The following is a 24469-nucleotide window of genomic DNA, read 5'->3' as shown; positions in this document are numbered from 1 at the left end:
ATACCAGACATTTATATTTTCTTATTTATATTTTCTCAATTTGTTTCCCAAACAGAAAGCTCAAATACTGGACTGTCCAGTTCAAAACCAGACACCTGGCAACCCTAGCAGCAGCACAGAAATAAGGTTTCAAGAGGGCAGTAAGGCTGCTGTTAAAAGCGATATCAATGAATATCAGTTTTCACATTGCTATCCTTACTTCTGTGCTGCTGGCAGTGTGGTGCAGCTGATGGCAGTATATGTACCATTGGTGAGGGTAGGGGGAAGACGTGTAAACAACTACAGATACAAAGAAGGGGGACCCAATCAAAAAAAAATCTGTGAATCACTGCCCTAAAAGAGCATGTCCACACCCTGGAGGAATAAGCAGTGTAAATGACCTCAAACTGTCTGCTGTAATTGATGGTATTTTGGTGTGGGAGAGGCTGAGATAGAATTTAACAGACTGCAAAATGCTGCCCATTTAGAACAACATCTCCCCACCTCAGATGTGTATGAAATGACTTATCTGTACACAACAGAAGAATGGAATGTGGGCAGGAATGCTGGCCTTTAACATAGTGGTGGAACACTTTAGTTTTTACTTTTCATTCTGGTGTTATTAAAAAGTATTATTTTGTTGTAACGTCGAAAGTTCCAAATGTATTTGCAGTCATTGAATTATTATTTTTTTTTTTTTTGTAAAATCTATTTGTGATGTCTTTCTAGATTCCAGTCTTTTTTCTAACATGTTGATTTTTCCACCCTTTGGCAATGATGCATGTCAGAGAACTCAGCTGGTGAGTGAGTGTAGCAACTCCCTAAAGAAACTCCCCTGGTTCACACAGTAACTACCATAAAAAAAAAGTAGCAACATTGATAACACTTAAAGTGAAATATAATATAAAAGGGAAATATGTATGTTCAAAATGGACTTAAAGCTGGCATTGTAGTATTTGAGAACCAAAAGCAAGGTGGGATAAAAATAAGTTTAAAATTAAAGCAATATTACAAAATAAATCAAAAAAAGAAATGAGAATTAAAAAACAAAGTAGAATCTATAGCCATCTATTCTAGTAACTTAAAGGGTAAAAAGAAAATTAATACTATATCATAGAATATACTAAAGTGAGATACATTAAATAGCCATGCAAATATTAAGTACAGGTCCCATTCAGCCTACACTCAGTTGGGTATGTCTACACTACAGGACAAAGTTGAATTAAGAAATGCATCTTCAGCTACGTTAATCATGTAGCTGAAGTCGAAGTAGCTTAACTCAGCTTTTGGCTCTGTCTACACTGCAGTAAGTCAAAGGAAGAGCAGTCGTCCTTTGTCTTCCCTTACTTCCTGTGAAAGCAGGGTTACCGGCACCAACAGGAGTGCCCCTCTCACTTTGAATTAGCTGTCTTAACTAGACCGTTAATTCGAACCCTGGAAGATGGACAGCAGCAGCTTCGATCTTCCTCTGTAGTGTAGATGTACCCAATTTTATTAAATACTATTAAAGGTACCAAATTAAAGAGATGTTGTAGCATAGGACTGTCAAATGACTATTGTTCATGGGACAAATCCTGCCAACACTACTGAGAGTAGTGCTTACTACTATGAGTAGGCCCACTGAAGTGCTCCACAGTAGTATGTAGTAAACTCACTCGTAATGGTGCACTTTTAGGCTCAAACATACTCTCTGCCCACTGAAAAAAAACAGGCCCCCACTACACAAGTCTGGCAGGATTCTGGGATTCTACACAATGAACCTGCTCCTTTGTCACAGGGTAGCTGCAATCTGTGGGGCCTAGCTGAGCCCTTGTGTGCAGGAGGCTGTAGGCTACACCATTTGCAGGGGGACAAATGGAATGGCTGAGGAGGCTAATGCAGCCCTCAACTCCAGAAATGGCTGTGGAGGGGGCTGACAGGTAGATTCCTAGAAAGCCTGTGCTATGCTTCACTGCAGTGGCAGGAAAGGGAACACTCTGGGTCCAGAGCCAGAGTGCTCCACTTGCCGCTGCCATGGTGAAGTGGAGGGCAGCAGGCTGGAAGATGGCAGCAGAGCAAAGCAGGCTGCCAAGTTTCTCCAGCTCCCACACAGAGTGCGGAAGGGCCTGACCCCTGCTGCTACCCTGTTCCAGGCCTCTCAATAATCCCACAGGCTGTACATAGGCCGGTTAAGGAGGCTGCTGCGGGACACCCCCTCACCCCCCAAATTGAGGGGTCTGGGATGGTTGCCCTGAACTATCCTATGGATGGAATGGCTCTGGTAATCAATGTAGCAAAGAACTTCAAAGCCAGCAAGCAAGGAAACATTTTGAAAAGAATGTTTCTAAGGTTTAGGGTGACAATAATTATTCTATCAGTAGTCACTAGTCTGAATATTTAGACCCAGATCTTGGGCTGTGTTCAAAGAAGAACTGATGCCATGCATATACCCCGTCCAACCAATGCTGGGGCTATCTGTCCAATCTGCATAATAAAGCAGACTGGCTTCAGTACTAAACACAGGGGTTAAATTTTTCGATGGCCCCGAAGTGCAGCCACCAACTCTTGCTGGTGGCTGCTCTCACACTTTTTCCTAAATTACTTAATTAGCTTTATGAAAAACAAATACAAGTTAAATCTCTGAAATCTGGAACTGTCTGGTCCAGCAATATCTGTGGTCCAGTAGGGTCAGGAGCGCAGCTCATGCTGGGCTAGAGACAGGAAGGTCAGCATGGCAAGAGAGCAGCCCTGGCCAATCCGGGAGCAGAGCCTAGTGGCCAGGGCTGGCACCCAGAAATGGGCCAACAGCCAAGAGGGGAGCCTTGATCTCCTCTGATCTGGCAAACTCCCTCGTTCAGAGCCGCTCAGGTCCCAAGGGTGCCAGCTCAGGAAGGCCCAACTTGTACGCACATATACACATCCAAATCACTGTAATTTATTTATTGCTATCTGTTGTGAAAAGTAGGGTTGCCAGATAGTTGAAACAAAAATACCGAACACCCCCCCTACTCTACCCCCTAAAAAAAGCCACCAGGAAAAAATTCTGTTGAAGGGGGAAAAAAGGGGGGGGGGGCAAGACCAAGACTTATTAAGCAACAAAAAATTAAAATAAAACAGCATTAAAACAGCATGTCTCCTTTAAGAGTGAGTGCAGGGATAGAAACAGGGGAGAAGTTGAGCAAATGGGTTTGCAGCCATTTTGTGCCGGCAGCCATGCGGAACCAGGTAAGCATGGGGGCTGGGGTCGGGGGACTGCGGGTGTTGGGCGCAGGTGGGGCCGGGGGTGGAGAGGCTGGGCGCTGAGTGTTTATAGGGTTGCCAGGTGCCCGGCATTTTTTATTCCTGGCTGGGGGGAAAAAAATCAGAAAATACCGGACATTTTAGGTATCCGGTATTCTCTGAATTTTTTTTTTTACCGGACAGGAGGCGAAAATACTGGACTGTCTGGGTGAATTCCAGACACCTGGCAACCCTAAGTAAAAGGGAGATTGACAAACACACAAGTAGCACTTTTCACAGCAGACTTACTCCACCCCGGCAAGCCTGAGTACAAATTAAGCTCTGGATGGGGAGGGGGGGGCAAATGAGGTACCAGTGGTCTAAAATCTGAAGGCCTGCTGCCAAAGCCTAGGTCCTAGGGCCTGCTACTGTGAAGGCAAAGCCTGGGGCTGAAGCCTGAAGCCCTGCAGCTAGCGTTTGCTGCCCCACCATCCCTGGGCTGAAGCACAAAGCCTGCTCCCCACAAACCCTAGGAAGGTAGGGCTATCACCAGCTGCCTGCTCATTTAGCATTGTGCCTCAGTTGTTTCCAGAGAGGGACAGGGCTCAACCCCTGCTAGCAACTCCAGCAACCAATGCCAAGGCAGTGCATCCAGGAGCAACAGGGAGGGGAAAAAACAAACAAGGAATCCTGTGGCATCTTATAGATATATTTGGGCATAAGCTTTCTTGGTCAAAAATCATTTTGCTTCCCTGCTGCTACCCAACCGTGCAGGAGGCTGTGGCCACAAGAAAAGCCACTGGTGGCCACATTTGTGAAACACTAACAATACTGTACCTGTCTATCTAAAAGACTGATTCAATCCTGTGGCTCAGATTCTCCAAACTTGATCCCTAAGTCACTGCTAACTATTCCTATCCAGCAACATCCCTACAAGCAGAGGAGGAAGGAAAGATGTTCCACACTGTGAGGCTTTTTTGTAGGATATCCCTCCTTCTCCCCAGTAATGTCCTTCAACATGCTACTTGTTATATTTCCTGTTCGATTCAGGAACAGATTTCCTCCACTGAATGCAAGGCCAGCAAGGAATGCATTTCCAGAATCTTCAAAAGCACCAGAAGATGCAGATGGAGAGGCAACCACTTTTCAGACCTAATCAAATAATAATCTAATAATATAAAGGGGAATATTTGTATGTTTGTGCACTAATAACTTGGGCACTATAAGAGCTACCGCAACCAAACTTTGCATGGGATAACTCTTTGCTCCAGGAGAAGGTTTTAAGGTATTTTCAGACCCGATAGGGCCCGAGCTCAAGCTGTAAAAATCAAAAAGTAACCCGCTGTGCTGCAGGGGCCGCCCTGCCCACACTAGGTCACGTGCCTGCCGCCTGCGGCCCCCAGAGACATCCAGGACTCGCACCCTCCCGCCCACGATGTTACACAAGCAACCTTCTCTCCCTCCTCCCCCCGCACCGGCACGCAGTGCCCTGACCCCCACGCGCACAACAGCTTGGGTACCCACCCTGCCCCTGTGGTACCTGCAGCCCCGGGCGCGAACTGGGGCACCCCTCCCGCGTGTAACCTCCCCTCCACCTGGCGTCGCACCCTCTCTCCCCCCCCAGGGATGACGCGGACCTATATTTTAATCCCTATAGAAATCAGTGCAACTTTTCTACCTTTCAAAAAAAGATAATGGACTAATATTTTTCTACATTTTGTTCCTCCGGTTTCCCGAGCAACGCCGGGTAACTCCAGCTAGTAGTTTTATATAAGGCTTCTCAGCAATATTCCTCAAAATGTTTTACAAAGATGGGCTGTTTCATCATCCTAATTTAGAGATGAGGAAACTGAAGCACAGACAGACAAAGTGATTTACACTAGCCAGTGCACCTCTGGCAGAGCCAGGAACAGAATCCAAGACTCCTGAGTCCCTAATCCATATGACCTCCATAGAAGTGGCTACCTGCCCACAGGCACATCAGCATGAACAGACTATGTGCAGTCCTCTGGCCTTATATTATGAAATCATTCACTTTCAGCATTGTCTGTCCCCTGCCACTGTATCTCAAAACATGGACGTATACTAGGCCTTGTCTACACTACCAAATTTTGTGGACAAAACTTAGTCCACACTAGGGATTTTAGATACCAATTACTGTAATAATCATTTAACTTTAATAATCAAATCTTGGCAGTTACACCGTTATTCAACAGTCTCTGGAGACAGGGCCAGCAGCCACTGCGCTCCACTCCCGGGGAGCCCCCTGCCACCCCACAATGCTGTCTCTGTATCAGAGGCTGCAGTGCAGTGTGGTAGGTGGGAGCCAGTCAGTTTAAAAAGGGAGCCTCCCCTGTCTCCTGCTCTAGGCTGCTGCCTTTTAAGCTGGCTCCCCCCCTAAGCACTGGCTCCTGTCTTCCCCCTTCTCTTCGGTGGGAGGCAGCAATGCAGGGTAGGCATCTCCGTGGGGCTGGCACACTCAGAGTGCTGGCTTAAAAGCTGGTATCAGCTCCCACATACACCCTAGCCCTGCACTGGTGTCTCTGATAGAGAGGATGCTGCTCTGGGGCGGGGGCAAGTGGCTCAGCTGTGAAGGAACTGATACACATGGGCAGCCATCCTGAAAGCTCCCCACATGTACCGGCTCCCACATGCCCTCATCACCCTCTGTGCTGCTGCCTTTCTGTCAGAGGCAGCAGCACGGGGTGGGGAGGGAAGTAGATCCCGAGGCAGCAGGAGGTGGGGAGAGAGCATGTAGTCGATACAAAGATATTTAAAAAATACAGAAAGTACTTAAGCCTGAAGTAGGTATATTTAAAAACAAATCTGTATAGACTGCTGCTTTTCAATGGACATTAGAGATTATTTTTTCCAAGGCCCTAAGCATTGCAACTATGAGCCTTTTGACTATCTAACAATGGGATAATTATACCTTTATCCTACTTCTGAACATAAATGAGAACTGTGTGTTTGCACAATGATTTTGCAGGTGCAATTTTGCAAGCCAACTTTGAAAATGTTTCCCCAAGGTTACAGTCCCAAATGGATATGCAAAGCTTTAGCAACACAATTCTTCAACCATTAGTGAGAGCTGATTGGCTAACGTTCTATGTAGCAATCTTCAAGAGTTAAACATAAAAGCTTCAAAAACTTATTGGTGAATGCTTCTAATAGCTAATACTATTTATGATGAGATGCAAACTAAGCCCAGGGGTTGCCTATTCACTCGCTAAAAATGCTTAAACTATTTAGGAACATATATTTATTATTTATATTTTAGGAAATAAAACTTCCATCAGCTTGTTTCACTTCATCACACCAAACCCTTCTCATCATGTAACACCTACACACCTTGTTCATGGCTGTTCATCATTTTCAAGTCTAACTCCTGTATCTGATATGCATTCACAGTCTCTCATCTACCTTAGTGAAAGTTTCTTCAGGCAAGAACAACATTATTGGGTCCATTAACATCATGTGCATGTGCACGCACACGCACACACCCCAAACATTAAATAATCTACTAAAGCCAAACTCTTCAGTGTATTCTATTGCTCCCAGATTTCAGTGACTCACTCTTCATTGGAGAGCTAGTTAAAGAAGTGCTCTCTAATAATAAAGAACAAGCCATTTAGGTTATTCCCACGTGTGTCCAATTAATCCCTGCAGTTGTTTCGGCAAGCTGATGAAACCATTAATTTTTAGCCAAGTTTCTCAGTAGGCCACTATGTTGTTGCACTTGGCCCTGGGGAAAGATGTAGTCTGACCGCTGCTAAGGGCTCATTTATTATTAAATGGTTTGTATTTCTGCCAATAATAGACACGATGGCTTCAGCCTGTGAGGCTGTCTTTTGGGTTACTCTCTAAACAAAGAACCATGTATATTCCCAGCAGCCTTCTCTGGTCTACCTAGACAACAAGATAGCCCCTTTTTTTAAATGAGCAAATCATTAGGGAAACACAAGTGGGAATAGTGTGGGCAGAGCCATTAGACACTTCTTTTCACTCCAAACATGGCACAAATAAGAACAAAATAAAATCCCACAGTTCTGCACAACTGTTAAAACCAAATGTGCCTGAAATTAAAGGCAAAACCCCTACACCAGCACAAAGTTAAAGATTTCCAGCTTAAATTTACGCATTCCAAAATAAAAAATTAGAAAGTAGAAAATGTTAAAGTTCCCAGAATAACATTAACCCACCCAAACTGCACATGAATATTTGCCTTAGTACAAATAGTGGAAGCTTTAGTAATGGACAATACTGCACACAGTGGCTCAGACTTTGTCTAACAACCACTGGATCTTTTGTCGGGGCAAAGCAGATCTGCATTGCTCTATAGGGAGTCCCTGCAGCATTCCCCACTGTACAATGGTGCTCTGCTCCTAGGATTCTCTCCCCCCCACACACACACACACCCCAATGCTGCACTGGAAAATCTGACAGAAGCAAGCAGCTCTTTGGGGTGGCTACCCCTTTGAGAACACCACTGTTATTAGGCCTACCCCTTATTCAGGTGACAAAAGGCAAGCAAGACTCTTTGTGCCCTCCTCCACACTGTGCACATGTCCAAAGACCAAGCATAATACCTGTACATGTGGTATAGATACAGGGCAAAGGAAAAAAGAATAAACAGCAAAAAGAAATGTTAGCTGAAATACTATGGAGTTCTGCACCTGAGTTTTGCACACCGTAAATTTTCAGTAAGTCAATAAGTATGACGTAGCCACACAGACAAGCTCACTATAGTGCTACCATTTTACGCAAAGCAAAATGTATACAGCACTACAGATCCTTAAAGCCTCATAAGCACATTACTCAGGTCCACATTGCTTTTCTGTTTCATATTTTCCCAACAGCACAGTATTCACAGATACCAGTTCACACACTAGACCAATTTCCGCCTTGCAATACTAAGCCATCTCTAGGTATGAAAACAGCTGTATTTTCCAAGAGACCGGTATATTTTAAATACACAACACACATAAATAAAAAGCTAGGTGCTCAGCTGATGTCAAACAATGCAGTTCTATTGAAGTCAGTGGAGCTATGCCAATTTACACCAGCTGAATATCTGGTTCAATATTTACTGAAGGCATACATTGATGTGCTCAGATTTCCTTTGTAGGAGAGACCAAAATGGCATAGAGTCTGGAATAGTCTGACCCCTCAGGGGCTTCAAAGTTACACATTAACCCAAGTAAAGCCTTAAGTAAATATTTGCCCTTATGTTAAGAAGCCAGCCAGACTAGAACCTAAATCCTCTAAGGTAGTTTAATTTCATTTTAATCATAGTTTTCAAGCACAGTTTTCTTCCATAAAAATCTGTCCCTCTTATGCTTTCATATCCAAGCTCCCGCAATTTGTTTCAAATGGGCCATTTCAAGGTAGTTTCTCTACCACTCAGTGAAAATTGTCTAGGTAATAATTTCTTACTTGTGTGGATTCCCAGCTTATCATGTTATACAGGATAGCACACAGCACACAGCAGGACTGCACAATTTTAAGAAAGAAAGTGAAGAGCACTGTATCCATTTTAAACCTCTGGGGCAGTTTTATGTAATTACTTATATTGGAATTTGTCAGTCTAGAGGAGCCAACCCCAGCCGTCTTGTGAAACACAGTATAGTAGCTCTAACAACTACAACTATCATAGATGGCTCTGTTATATTTAGGGTTGCCAGGTGTCCGGTTTTGAACTGGACAGTCCAGTATTTGAGCTTTCTGTTCGGGAAACAAATTGAGAAAATATAAATGTCCCATATTTTCTAAATAAGATGTAATGTAGATTGTGATGTAATGTCAAGTGTGTCCAGTATTTTTTTGAAATCATCTGGCAATCCTAGTTACACTGCATCTAAAAAGATGGCCTCTTCAACACTGCTGTTCCTTCTAATGCCGTTTTTGAGTAGTACTCAGTCAGAAGAGTACTAACACCAAATCAACAAAAATACTTTCTACTACACATTGGGATTTCCTTGGAGGTCTCCCAAACAAAGAAACCCAACTCGGTTTAGCTTCTGAAATCTGATGAGATCACAGCCCCAAGTGGTCATGGCTTCTGAAACTCAAGCATTTACAAAACACTTGATTCTGAGACCCCTAAAATGTGTCTCTGAGCCAAACTCACTGTCTGCAGCATGACCAAAGCTCAGAGCAAAATGTAGGGTCCTGAGGCTGGGGTTTCTACTTTAGCCAAGTGCTCAAAACCCATTAATCTCAGTGGAGGACGGTGCCTAACTCCCTTAAGCACCTTTGAAAATCGCAGTCAGCATATGCATTAAACTTCTAATAGAAGCATGAAAAGCAAAAATTGTCATCCCACAACAAAGTTATATACAGCATTTATCTGTGTACTATAATCCTCACGGGTCTTTGTTAAATATTCACAAAATTGGACAACACTATGCAAATACACACACTGCTAACTAATACTTGTACTTACATCTTCCACTGTTAACTGTTGGCAAAAAACAAAGACAACATGTTTAGAAACCAAATAATTAACTCAAATATACAATCAAATTACTTATAATAAACATAAACAACTTTCTGTCTATCAGACACAAATTCAGCATAAAAACACTTTAAACCTGCTTTGGTTTTTAAGTTTTAAAAGCATGAAATTAAAAAATTAAAGCATGCTGACATTAAAACTATATTAAAACAGATATGAATGTAGTGCTCATGAAAAATGAAAAATTGACAACACTGGGTTGAGTACCACTTGTGAAAATGAAGCATGCAATAGCTCTAAACACAATTCAATGCCTTCAGCTGAAATCACAAATGAGCACCAGTAAATTACAGTGTTTCCTATAAGCAGTGCACCTGTGCAGCCACTTAGGAGAGATTCAAATGCCTTCCAGCAGATTAGCTGAGCACCCATAGTAATGTTTTGTTTCTACTGGTGGTACACATTTGAACATGCCTCAGTGCACAAATAAAATTTATTCCACACATGTTTGGAAAAGATTAGAAGGAACATTAGCAGTGAAGACTTTCAGCAATACTGCAGAGACACAAGCTATATTGGCTTGGAATTCAGACACATTCAGAGATTTTCTTGATTGTATTAACCATTAAGGGTTAAAAAAAAAGTATTTAAGAGAGACATTTGAATCAAAAGAACATCCTCTCCACATTGGGAGCTGACGTATGCTTGCTACAACTGTCTCTCTTATAGCCGGAGTCATAAAACCAAAGATGTAAGACAGGTGAAACAGCGGCAGAAAAAATGCAAAGAGACGCACAATTGTTGAGCAAAAAAAAAAAAAAAGGAAGGCTGCCCTTTTAAGAAACAAGCTTAGGCTCTTTGGCCATATCAGGCTCAACAGCTGCCCTGGTGAGCACGGGGGTGGGGAGGTGGGGGCCGTTGGAGGGGGGCACAAGAGCAGCTTCACGAACTGCACTTTTGGGAGAGAAGAGTTGCATGTGACTCGCAAGCCCCGGGTTGGCCACACCTGCTATAGGAAATGGTATATTTTGCTTTCTTGTTTGTGCTAATTAACACGTAAACTTATTTGTTGATTTCTATATTTATAAATATTAGAAACTATGAATGGTACATTATTTGACTTCACTTTTTTCTTTCTCCTCTACTCCTAAAGGAGGGTTACCAAGTTGCTAACCATCAATAAATTCATACACAGTCTGTAAAAAAGAGCTAACATTGGACCTTTTGTAAAAATCTATAAAAAACATTTAGATTTCAGTAAACAAACATACAAACAAAAAAGCTTTCCACTGGATGTGAGGAGTCTCTTCCCTGTGGCCCCGGGGAGAATTCCATGCCAAAGAGCAGCTCCAAGGACCCTACAATTCCCAGGATGGGGCGGAGAGGGGATTTCTCCTGGCAAGCACTCCCTCCCACCTGCTGAGGGCTGGTGAGAGCTGCTCTTCTCTGCCTCCAGCTTTGAACTCTACTTTGGCTCCATGAGCATCAGCACAGGAGCAACTTTTGGTGAGCATGTGTGCAACACACACCCTTGCCGGGCTCCCTGTAGCAGCGCAGGACAGGGTACAATAAGCCAGGCATAGCAACCTCCCACAGGCTCCCCAACAGTAAGACACAGCGGGGTGGTCACTGATGGTAGTCCCTGGTCCAAGTTGGGTGAGCAGTGCCTGGGTATCCCCTCTCAGAATGGGAAGGCCCAGAGTGGGGGGATGGTTTGGACTGGGGAGTGAAGTGGGACTGTAATAGAAACAGGATTGTGTCCACATGCCTAGCCAACAAACAATGCCAAAAGTAAAACCCTGCAAGCTACATCGAGACTTTTCAAAGATATCATAATAGCAGTCCAACTTAAATGTATACCCCCAATTAAAAAACACAGTAAGAAAACCAAAAAGTGCCACCATGGCTTAACAGCCAAGTAAAAGAAGCAGAGAGAGAGAAAAAGGCATTGTTTAAAAAGTAGAAGTTAAACCCTAGTGAGGAAAATAGAAAAAGAGCATAAACTCTGTTAAATTAAGTGTAAAAATATAAGAAAAGCCAAAAAGGAGTTTGAAGAACAGCTAGCCAAAAACTCAAAAAAGTAATAGCAAAGTAAGTACATCAGAAGTAGGAAGCCGGCTAAACAACCAGTGGGGCCACTGGACAATGGACACGAGAGGCTAATGGAGCACTCAGAGATAATAAAGACTCTGTGGAGAAATTAAAAGAATACTGGGGTCTCCACGGGTGAGGATGTTAGGGAGATTCCCAAACCTGAGCCATTCTTTTTAGGTGACAAATCTGAGTGAGGAATTGTCCCAGATTGAGGTGTCCTTAGAGGAGGTTTTGGAACAAACTGATAAACTTAACAGTATCAAGATGGCATTCACCCAAGTGTTCTGAAAGAACTCATATGTGAAATTGAAGAACTATTAACTGTGGTTTGTAAACTATCCTTTAAATCAGCTTCTGTACTTAATGGCTGGAAGGTAGCTAATGTTATGCCAAATATTTAAAAAGGGCTCTAGAGGTGATCCTAGCAATTACAGACCAGTAAGTCTAACAACCGTACCGGGCAAATTAGCTGAAACTATAGTAAAGAATACAATTGTCAGACACATAAATTAACATAATTTGTTAGGGGAAAAGTTAACATGGATTCTGTAAAGAGAAATCGTGCCTTAGTAGAGTTTTTTGAGGGGGTCAACAAGCATATGGACAAGGGGGACCCAGTGGATATAGTATACTTAGATTTCCAGAAAGCCTTTGACAAGGTCCCTCACCAAAAGCTCTTAAGTAAAGTTAGTTGTCAAAGGATAGAGAATAAGACAGAGAATATCTTATTGCTTCTATATAAATCCATGGTACGCCCACATCATTAATACTGTGTACAAATGTGATTGCCTTATCTCAAAAAAGATACACTGGCATTGGAAAATGTTCAGAAAAGGCAACCAAAATGATTAGGGTTTTGAAACTGGTGCCATATGAAGAGAGATTAAAAATAATAGGACTTTTCAGCTTAGAAAAGAGGGGACTAAGGGGAGAAAGTGAATAAGGAAAAATTATTTACTTGTTCCCATAAGAACGAGGGATCACCAAATGAAATGAATAGGTAGCAGGTTTAAAACAAACAAAAGGAAGTTTTTCTTCATGCAGCACACAGTCAACCTGTGGAACTCCTTGCCAGAGGATGTTGTGAAGACCAGGACTTTAACAGCGTTCAAAAAAGAACTAGATAAATTCATGGAAGTTAGGGTCTACCGATGGCTATTAGCCAGGATAGGTAGGAATAGTGTCCCTACCCTCTGTTTGTCAGAAACTGGGTGACAGAAGGATCACTTGATGAACATGTGGGGGGGCCAGCTGCCTGTGGCTATGTCTACACTGCACTGCTCTTCCGGAAAAAGCTACACAAATCGAAAACTGCAATTTGTGTAGCTTTTTCTGCTTCTTTTTTTGAGAGAGGCTTTTCTGACATTTGGCCCATCTACACTGGGCCAAATGTCAGAAAAAAAACCTTTCAGAACATCCCTTCTTCCTTGTAAAACAAGATTTATGGGGACGCCAAAAAAGCGTGTCTGCTCTTCCAAAAAAAATTCGGAAGAGCAGACATGTTCCCTGTACAGGGCAGAGTTTTTCTGGGATACTTTTAGTATCCCGGAAAAACTCTGCAGTGTAGACATAGCCTGTGTTGTAGTCCTCTCCTTCCTCTAACCTGCCTGCTACCTGGCTCAATGAGTGGCTATGTTGGGTTTTACAGGTGCTGTTACTGTAAGCTCAGCTGAGAGGCAGGTGTGTTGTGCTGTATGAATAAAAACATTGAATCTTGTTCACTTTTGCCCTTTTGGGCCAACATTATATTACATAAGAACGTATCTGTCACAAAGTTTGGTTGTCCATAATTTTTTTCTGTACCGTCCATAAAAATCCTTTTTAGCAGTTGACAAACCTAAATACTATACAGGACTTTGCAGAAGGTTCCCAGCACTTTGCAGAATTAAGCCCATGATGCTTGAAAACTACATAATTAATTATGTACTATTATCATTGTACTCTGTGGTAGCACATATAATCATTTAACCAGACAGGAGGAGGAGTGGATTGCTGCAAAGGGAGAGGTATGTGTGTGTAAGGCACACTGGGAAAACTGACAGACTAAAATCTACGTGACTTTCATCAATCTTGAGGAAAATTAAAAATAGAATGAAAGCACCCTTCTTAGCTTGTCTTCTCCGTCCAGCAAGCATCACAGAAGACTGCACATCTGCCATCACAGGCTACATCTACACTGCACTGTAGTTTGACATAAGATATGCAATTTGAGCGACACAAAGTGCAAATCTTATTTCAATCTTATTTTGAAATAGCTTATTTCGTAATTTGGTGCGGTCTACACTAAGGATGTTAAATATCGAAAAGTCGATGCCTTTTGCATCAACTATTTGATTAGTCAATAGAGCACCTCCACCTTTGAAGTGTAGCAAGGCCCGAGGGCTACCCTTCAAAGGCGAAAGCATCGCCTGGGGTCCGCAAGGTAGTCCCCAGCTGATCCCACCAGGCTTTGTGCGGCACTGCCACTTTGAAATGCCACGGGAAGCCTGATGCCGAACTCCCCGCAGCATTTCAAAGCGGCAGCACCGCACGGAGTCCAGGGTCAGTGGGGTAGTCCCTAGTTGGTCCTGGGCTCCACGCGGCGCTGCTGCTTTGAAACGCCACATGCAGCCTGAGGTCACCCCAGCTGGTCCCAGGCTGCATGCGACGTTTCAAAGCAGCAGCACCACATGGAGCCCGATTTTGGCTCCAGGCTCCAAGCAGCAGTGACGCTTTGAAGTACCTCCTCCTCTACCTCCCTCTTCCCCGCTGCCTCTTTCTGATAGAGGCAGCAAGTCAGGGGGAAGCAACTAGTCGATATGTATTTGCTTATCGGATAGTTGACTAATCAACTAGTCCTTCACTTCCCTAGTTTACACAACTCCAAATTTTGAAATAACCTGCTATTCTGAAATGTCCCTTACTCCTCGTGGAATGAGGTTTACAGAGACTTCAGAGTAGCAAGCCCAAAATAAAGGGCTTGCTGTTAAGATGCAGGATAGCTATTTCGGGATACTCCGGTATCCCAAAATAGCGTTGCAGTGTAGATGTAGCCTAAAAGAGAAATCTAAGCCAAAGAATGAAAGTATGGCAACACCTGCCCAGGTTGCTATACTGATTAAATTAATTTAATCTCTAGCTAAAACCTGACATGACTAAAGTGGTCTGTTGCCTGGTCCTGTTAGAAACAAATACCTTAGCAAAGGGGTTAACCTGAACAATTTCAAGCCTTCCTTCACATACCCACATGTACGTATGAAGACATTCTGGTAGGCTGCTAAAAGCCATTCTTTGGGCTAGATTCTCTGCTAGTGTAAATCAGCATAGCTTCATTAAAATTGATATGTTCTATTCCAATGTATGGCAGCAAAGGATCTGACCATCTGCTACTGTGGTAGCTATTACTATAGGTCTATGGGAAAACTAGTGTTTGTCACATTACTCATGTTACTATATAGCTAAACCTTTGGAAATTTGAAAAATTTCAACACAGTGTTGCATTCCAAACTTATCAGCTCATATAATGAGCCATGGCTTGGCCAGTTTGTTACAATGGTTCATTGTACAATGTTTATTAACCCCCGGAAAATTGAGAGTACATGTTTGCATTCCCTAAGGGTAGAACTGGGGTCAAAAGAACCAAAAGCTCATTAATATACATCTTGATGTTCAAAGCTGGTGATGCAAATGAAAGTAGGTTCATGGTTCAATGGTCAAAAACAAAGAAAAAAGATAAATGCCAATTTATTTTATTTTAAAAGCTATCAAAGAATATGAAACAATTTTATCTGCCATATAAATATAAGATTTTTATGACTCCTGTTCTTCATGTATGCTTCTTAAAGATACAGGACCAGATTCACCAGCATGTTCTAAATGTTTTGTACCATTCCAGTGACCCAAACCAGTGATTGATCAATTAAATTAGGTTTACAGCTCTATTACTTCCCTGGGTGTAACACAACGTATCAGTGGATCTGTCCACAATTTATTTATCTTTAGCCAGAGGCTCATCCCTATTGGCATTGAAATAAAGCATTCCTAGAGATGGCTGAAACTGCTAGCTAAAGAAACACTTAACATCCATGGGCCATATTAACTCACTGGGTTCCCTCAGTTTCCATGGAGAGCCTGGCATTTGGCTCTTCCATGGAGAGCTGGGTTCCCTCAGCTTACACACAATCTTTTCTTCAGTCTATCAGCACAATCCATATTGAGCATAGCTGAGCAGGAAAGAAGCAGTGCCAGGCCAAAATGTATTTGCTGATTAAACAAATCTTCCAGGCAGCTTCTGACAGCATGGCTTCTAGGGAGCCCCCAAAAGCATTTAAAGCTACCCCCTTCCACTGAAAACCATAAAGAAGGTTTCCCAGTGCCCCACTCACCTCCAGAATAAATCTTACTGTGCAGCAGCTGCCTGTGTTACTAGAAGGGCATTGCCAATTGTACCCTTGTGCCTGTGGGGGTGTATCTAGCCCCATATATGCATCTAGCCCCATATATGCAAGTTCTGGAGGGAAAATTCTACTATATTCAACATGTATCACTGTAAACTCCCCAAAGCAGAGATTATGGGCCAGATTAATGGCCACATTTTCATTTGGTATAAATTTGGGTGCTTCACCGGCTTCAATATAATTATACTGATTTATATCAGCTAAGGATCTATTTCATGACTCTGTCTTGTCCATCATCACATTCATTATAGGAGCATTAATAATGATCACTATAATCACCGCATGAAACCTCATCAGAAACTAAATGCATGGGGAGGATCTGCTATGAGGAACGAGCAGAAGGATCTTGGCAAATTCACTCTGCTATTTCTCTTCATTCAAAATGAATGGACAGACTTAGAGTGTCTTCTACTCAGCGTATTTCACCCTTTTCCCTTCTGGCACCATCAGGTTTGAACTTCACTTAATATAAAAGAAAGGTTTTTGCTCCTCTATGACTGCAGAGAAAAGCTTGAAAATGTGAACCCTAAGGGTTCAATAACAAGAAAGCAAATTTAAAAAAAAAAAAATTTTTTTTTAAATGTCATGATTTTTAATCCAATGTCAATGTGTGTGCATGTGCCGGATTTGTGATTTTGAACACTCGGGAAAGGCAGTGCTGCTTTCAGAAAAGGCCAATATTTACATGCAGTTACTGGAGTTGTACCTCTTTACTGACTGCAGGATCAGACACCCTACTCCCCTCCCAAAAAAAAAAACAAAAAACCAATGCTGAAATTATAGTTTCCCTTCTTGGGAAAAAAATCAGCCACATTAATTACCTAGAAGACTAATTAGTTACCCTTATGTTAAAATCAGTACTAAACCTAAAATCTGCATAGGCTTGATTCAAAACTCATTTTGGTCAATGGGAGTCTTTCTGTCGACCTCAGAGGACTTTGGACCAGTCTGCATGTAAGCTCATTTCGAAGGTATATAGAATTATAAAAATTAAGATAATCTTTTCCATATGCACTGCTAATGCGCATGACTGCAGAGCGATTAGCTTTCCAAATTATATAATCTCAACTGGCAGCATGTACAAACCCAAAGATACCATCTGGTCAATTCCATACTGATTCTTACTGGTATTAGCTTGATTATGAACATTCGGAACAGCAGCTATGTTTGCATGGCTTGTTTACTAATTATGTTACCAGGATACTAACTACCAAACAATGCCATGCAAAATTTTACTCATAAAGATGTTGCTCCAGAGGTTTAAGAAACATCAAATGCTTCATTTTGCAAGCTTGCCACAATCTGTACCCTATATTTTAACAATTTCATACTGTATACCAACAACAACATTTTAATATAATATCTATCTTTAGAAAATGAGGAATTTCATACTTCATTTCCTGAAGCAAATGGTGAAAGAAATAAGGCTTTTAAGATGTGGAGCAACACAGAATATTGAAAGAGCCTTTATCTGGCATATTTGTATGGCAGTTGAATGGATGTCAATCATACAACTAAATTGCTTCAAAACATTCATCAATATTTTGTGTATAATATTTTTTATAACAGAAACTGTAATGGTTTACTTCTGAAAATCAGGACAATTTTGCTTCCATGTGGATTAATTTGGCCTGGCAAAGCCTATCCCATCTTCATCTGCATTCTGAGAGCACTGAAAAATGAAATATTTCATCCATTTCTCAGTTGTTCTCAGAAGTCTCTTTAAATATTTTTTCCTCTGCAGAAGAAATGGAAATTAATTCTCAATTCTCAATGGCTAAAAATGTAAGAATCAAATCAACAGTTCCCTAACAGTGTCTACATAATAGCAACTTCTTCTCAGTGGCTATGTATGGGAGCTATTTGTCAGGTAACCCTAAATAGAAAACTTCCAATAAGCACAGAAAGCATGAATACTGGATTTTATTATAAATATTTCATGTTTGTTTACATATATAAGACGTGCAATCATGTCAGAACAAAAGGTCTACCAAGAATTAAGGAATTAATCATATAAGAAACAGAGCTCCTAATATCAACTCCCAGATCAAATTATTACAAATTCACCCAGTTACAACACTATCTACACATCAGTGTAGACAAGACAGACATATTGTGCCATCGATAATGTCTATTCTGACAGGCTCTGAAAGAGGCACTGAAAACGCTCAGACAGGGAGATCCAGAGAATTACATGTCAGACTTTATGTAGTTCTCAGGAATTCTAAAATAATTAAGTCGCAACATATAAATGAAAAACGGGGAGCAGAATTCCAGGATACTGCAGAAAATGGCAGACATCCTCCGAAATGCCTATATGCATACCTCCTCACCGTGCTTTGGAGAGAATTCCCATGGAAATATATCAAAATGTTTCTTCTACACTCTAGCAATCACTAACCTCTGCTGAAGAATCTGTGGGCATACTGGCCACTAACATTCATCTTCTGGACCTGCCCCCAGACCCACACATTTTGGACGTGCACATGAAAGCGCATAGAAATCCTATGACATATTTCAATGAAAGCCTCAAACTAGTATGACACACCTCCAAATATCATAACCAAATATCATAACCAACAAACAGTGATACTTGTTCACAATATTAACAACTACTGAAAGAAAACGCATCATTGCATTATGGCTCACAAAATGAGAACCTACAACTGACCTGTGCAGCATGGGGCACAAGCTGATTTGAACTAAGCTAAATGGTGGCTTCTTTGTAACTTGAATATTTTAAATCAAGATCTGAGGACTTCAAGTAACTCAGCCAGAGGTTATGGGCTACTACACCCGTGAGTGGGTGTGGTTCTATTGTCTGTGATGTGCAGGAGGTCAAACTAGATGATCTGACCTGACTCCTGAAATCTATGTCAAAAAGTGATCAATTGATAAAACAATTGCAATTGAAGGTTGTGCTGTTTAGGAAAAATCCATCAATTAGCTTTTAATGACAAATATAACAATACAATCAGGCCTTAATACAGGATCACCTAAAAACTCTGTAGAATAGATGTCATTCCATATAAACACTTATAATCTTCATTTGCACTTATCAGTAACAACAAACTGATGCTTTAATATTACAGTAAAATTCTCATTCAAATAAAAGCTTATGACTCATTTCACAGATGCTTACTTTGGTATGTTCAAATCTGTCATCCATAACATCTTATTTCTTTTTCAATTGAGTATATTTCTCAAAGGCAAATTTTAAAAATGGAGACTGTTCAGCTTAGAAAAGAGATTACTCAGGCTTTGTCTACATTGGCAATTGAGCAACAAAAGGTTGTTCTCTGGTGCTTCAAAACAAAACCAAAACCCTGAACAACAAAAACTTTGCCACAGCGCTCGCTCCTAGGGAGCAGAAGTTTATCTGCAAAAGTGCTGACAAACAGCATTTACACTGTCTAACTTCTAGTGACAAACTAAAAGTTGTGTAGTGTAGACAAAGCCTAAGAGAAGATATGATAGAAGTCTATAAAAGCATGAGTGGTATGGAGAAAGTGAATAGGGAAGTATTATTTACTTCTCCATGTAACACAAGAACTATAGGTTACTCAATCAAATTAATAGGCAGCAAGTTTAAAACAAATATAAGGAAGTACTTCTTCTCACAACCTGTGGAATTTGTTGCCTGAGGATGTTATGAAAGCCAAAAGTGTGACTGGGTTCAAAAAAGAATTAGTTAAGTGTGTGAAGGATGGGTCCACCAGTGACTATTAGCCAAGGTGGTAAGGGATGCAACTCAATCCTCTGGGTGCCCCTAAGCTTCTAACAGAAGCTGAGATGGGATGACAGGGAATGGATCACTTGATTGCCCTTTTTGTTCGTTACAAACAATTGTGCTTTCTTTATATTAATCAAATGGTAACAGTGTTGACCGACATTCCCCCCAGAGATTAGCTAGTTAAACACCTCATTTGAGATGCACACGTAGAGTAGATGATCTTAACTACAAAAGGAATGTGTTCCTTCAAAATGAATTCTGCTGCCAAAAGAACTGTAGGACAGAAAGATACCTGGGAAATATGTCGCACCAAAGTTGTAGATTGATTGAGGGTAAAATGTTATTACACTACAATATTTTCCTCCATCAATACTGATGGAGGAATAAAGGTATATTTTGTCCGTGTTGGAATAAAAGTCAATAAAGGGCCTCTCAGCGTAATTTACAGCAGCCCTGAGGTTTGCAATTTGCCCCAGGATCAGGGAGCCACAGCTGTCTCCTTTGCATTCTCCTTTACCTCTGCTACTGAGTCTGGCTAATATTGGGCATAGCTGAGAATCTGATGCCATCAAGAATAGTGACAGAAATGTAGCCTGGTTAGTCTGGTGTAGCTGAAACAAAAAACAGCACTTTAAAGACTAACAAGATGGTTTAATAGGTGATGAGCTTTCGTGGGCCACTATTTGATCTGAGGAAGTGGGTCTGGCCAACAAAAGCTCATCGCCTATTAAGCCATCTTGTTAGTCTTTAAAGTGCTACATAGTCCTGTTTTTGATGCCATCAAATTCTTCTTCAGGTTTTTCCTCAAAACTTCCCAGAAAATCACCCATGTGACAATTCTGGGGATTCACCTAGTTGCTAGGGAAATTAAGGAATGTTGAAATCTGATTTTTGATAGGAAGCTAGCTTCAACCTTAAAAATGGAGGAGCTACCACAATGCTGGGATATGCGTCTTGTTATTTCTCTATCATGATAAATGAGAAAATGGTGGGGAATGAGAAGGAGGGAGACAGCAGTTTGTGAATGAATAGGAATCCTGATCCACATAAAAAACTTCTTCCCCGGTAATTCTCTCTCTCTTTCTCTCTCACCCTCCACCCCCACCCCCACCTGGAGAATGTGAACCAGTCCAAGAGGTAATCCTTGTCACTGCAAGGATATGTAATGGAATACTGCCCTATGTTTTGTCTATTTTTAAAAACTGAATGTGGTTCTAAAGCAATGTTTCTCAAAGTAGTCGGCAGAGCCACTCTGAGAAACCTGCTTACTGGCCTCTCCAGTTTGTTTATTTACCGGCTTCGCGGCAATGGAGCCTCATGGCTCGCATTAGCTCTGGTTCGCCATTTGCAGCCAAGAGGAGCCACAGGATGCAAAGGCTCAGGCACACCGTTTCCTGCAGCTTACCTTGGCTGCAAATGGCAAACCGGAGCCAATGGGAGCCGCGAGGCTCTGTTGCCGCGGAACCGGTAAATAAACCGGAGAGGCCAGTTAGCAGGTTTCTCAGAGTGGCTCTGCAAACTACTTTGAGAAACACTGCTCTAAAGAGAAAGCCCTGTCTACCACCTGCAGCAAGCACCTTCCTACTGACATCACACTGTACAGACTACTACTTGTGCAACATAATTTATGTCGTTCGGGGGAGGTTTTTTCACACTCCTTAGTGACACAGGTTTTGCCAACATAAGTGGGAGTACGTACGTGGCTCAAGGCTCACTGCACAGAGTTAGAGGAATCTCACAAAACTGGGTGTCCAGGCTACAAAATGGCAGATGAAATTCAACACTGATAAATGCAAAATAATGCACATTAGAAAAAATAATCCCAACTACATATTTACAATGATGTGTTCTAAATGAGCTGTTTACACTTCAGAGATTTTGGCATCACCTTGGACATTTTGCCAAAAATTTCCATTCAATACACAACAGAGGTCAAAAAGTCTAACAGAATATTAAGAGCTATTAGAAAAAAGGATAGAAAATAAGACAGAAAATATCATAATGCTATTATATAAATCTATGGTGCACCCACATTTTGAATACCATTTCCAGCTACCCCATTTCAAAAAAGGTAAGTGGAACTGGAAAAGGTTCAGAGGAGGGCAAAAAGATTATCTAAAATACTGAACAGCTTCCATATGAAGAGAAACTAAAAAGATTAGAGCTACTCGATTTAGAAAAGGGAAACTAAGAGAAGGGGATATGATAGAGGTCCATAAAATTATGACTGGTGTGGGAAAAGTTAATAGAGAAGTGTTATTTTTCCCTTTCCCACAATACAAAACCCAACGATCATGCAATTAAATTATTAAGCAGCAGGTTTAAAACAGAGTAAACAAGAGGAAGTACTTTAACTTGTGGAACCCAATGGCATGGAATTTGTGATGACCAAAAATATAACTGGGTTCAAAAGATAAAAAAGATAAATAAATTCAGAACTAAAATAAATAGAGAATTAAATCAGCCAAAATGGTCAGGGATGCAACTTCATGCTCAGGTCTACCCTAAATCCTAGACTGCTTAAAAACATGAAGAAAGAATTCTAGCTGTCCTGTACTGTCCACTTCCCTTGAAGCTCTGGTACTGGCCACTATAGCAGACTAGATATTGGGCTATAAGGACTACTGGTCAGACCCAGTATAGTAATCCTTGTGTTGCCTTTGTGCTGAGGGATGAGGGTGCCCTCTTCTTTCTAGGAAGGCTTAGGAAGAGATGGAGCTTATGGGGAGGACTGATGTTGCCTCACCCTCCTTAACACAGCAAGATGAGTCAAGGCAGTGGCAGTTGTATTTAGAACAAAAGCTTCCTTTATCCTGATGGTGGCTTGGAGCCACTTGTGAAACTCCTAGGTCAACATCTAGTACTATACAGCCCTGTATAGTGGATGGGCTAGTGTAATACAAATAATTAATTAATCAAATAAACAAATTATAATATAGTTTTCTCTGCTTTTTTTCTTAACCTCTCAGAAAATTGAAAGGATATGCCCTGTTGAGCTGGGTCATAAATACCTTTCCTTACCAATTTTCTCTCTTTCTCTTATGCAAATATTGATTTTCAATTAAACTAGGAAGGTTTTATTTATATAATGTCTTATGATCTCAAAGCAGCTTTGTGGACCAGCATTGAAAAGTCCCACAGGGTGCTTGGAATAAAAATGCATAGCATATAGCAATAAAAACAAAATATTGGGTTTTGGTGCTCTGCCTCCTCCCTATATTCAGGTTTATTTTTAATTCCATAAAAATGAAGCAGTGTATTTGAAAAAAGTAAAACCAACTTGCATAATCAAAAAGTTATTTTAACCTGAACAAATCTGAAGATTAAAGTTCTTGGTAGTAACCATTAGATAGGAGATTTTCAGAAATGAAAGGTTAATGAATTGAAAACAGTTGTGCCATATAGCTGCTCTTTATATTCCTGGATTAATGTTTACAGATTATTTGGTTTCATTTTATTTTTAGACTCCTATACTCAGATACATTAATTACATGGATTAAGAGTTATACCTGTGTTAGATACTGTGGCGATTATGACCAAAATCCAAAGTGCAAATAAAATGCAAATTGACATATGGAAGTCTATTAGAGATGTTCAGGAAACCAAAACTTTTTGCCTAGAAAATGTTTCATGTCCAGCATGGAATTCCTAGTCAAAATCAAAGAGACACCAAGAGAATGAAAACAAATTCCAAAACCTTTACTTTTTTTTTTATGTACATAGCATAATTTTTATTTTCTGGACAGCCCTACAGTCAACACTGAACTCTAAGGCCTATGTCAGAGACATGTGACTGCTGAGAATAGGCATTGTAACATAACAAGGAAATTAAACAAATGTCAAGAGGAAACAATAAAGGCCTTTATCATCAAACTTGCAACAGTAGGTAAAGAATAACTGCATCAATGAGAAAATAGCTTATCTATCTGCATGTCTAATCCATACAATATCTTTGCTTCAAGAAACACTACAGAGTTGTCAAATCCTGGCCCCACTGAGCTCAGTTGGAGTTTTGCAACTGACTTCAGAGGAGCCAAGACTTCACTCCAGACATGGTAAGTATTACATCATGCCCTAATATGCCGTAAAATGAACCTAATGCTTCTTCCTTTTTTAAAGCTTCCTACACATATTGGCCCAGTCTCCAAAGACTATTACAGTACTCTACCACTTCAAAAAGCCCTGCTTAAAGGGGTGCATCTTGCCGTAAGAGTCGTGAAACCTGCAACCATCCTGATATTCAGTGGTAGTGTATTCCAGGGCCAAAGGCCATCCACAAACTGGCTTTGACTAGACTATAAAGCTTACAGCAATGCAGCTGCATTGACACATCTGCATCTCTGTAACACTGCTAGTGCAAATGTTTAGCCAGGAGAGAGCTCTCCCATTAACTTAATTACTGCAGTCCCTGTGAGCAGCAGTAGCTATGTCATAAAAAGAAGCTCTCCTGATGATATAGCGCTCTCCACACCAGTGCTAAAGATGTGTAACTTACATTGCTTAGGAGGAGGCTTATTCATACCTGTGAGCATGTAAGTCACACCAACTTGAGCTGTAGTGTGTACATAGCCC

At 41.2% G+C, this 24469-nt stretch overlaps 1 protein-coding gene across 5 annotated transcripts in view; it reads right to left on the bottom strand.

Moving 5' to 3' along the window:
- Window positions 1–24469, bottom strand: part of DCDC2 (doublecortin domain containing 2) — a 109987-nt gene that overhangs the window by 63949 nt on the left and 21569 nt on the right. For 4 of the 5 annotated variants that reach the window (XM_075921152.1, XM_075921153.1, XM_075921151.1 and 1 more), the window contains one exon: window positions 9623–9637. The exons of the other annotated variant lie outside the window; for it this stretch is intronic. In XM_075921152.1, the coding sequence (XP_075777267.1) occupies window positions 9623–9637 (15 nt within the window). The remainder of the gene's footprint in view (window positions 1–9622; window positions 9638–24469) is intronic. 5 annotated transcript variants of the gene reach the window in all.

The sequence above is a fragment of the Pelodiscus sinensis genome, chromosome 2 (genome assembly GCF_049634645.1).
Source record: "Pelodiscus sinensis isolate JC-2024 chromosome 2, ASM4963464v1, whole genome shotgun sequence".
Classification (NCBI taxonomy): domain Eukaryota; kingdom Metazoa; phylum Chordata; order Testudines; family Trionychidae; genus Pelodiscus; species Pelodiscus sinensis.
Note: the sequence above shows the minus strand (reverse complement) of the source record. Positions and strands in the feature narration are given on the sequence as shown.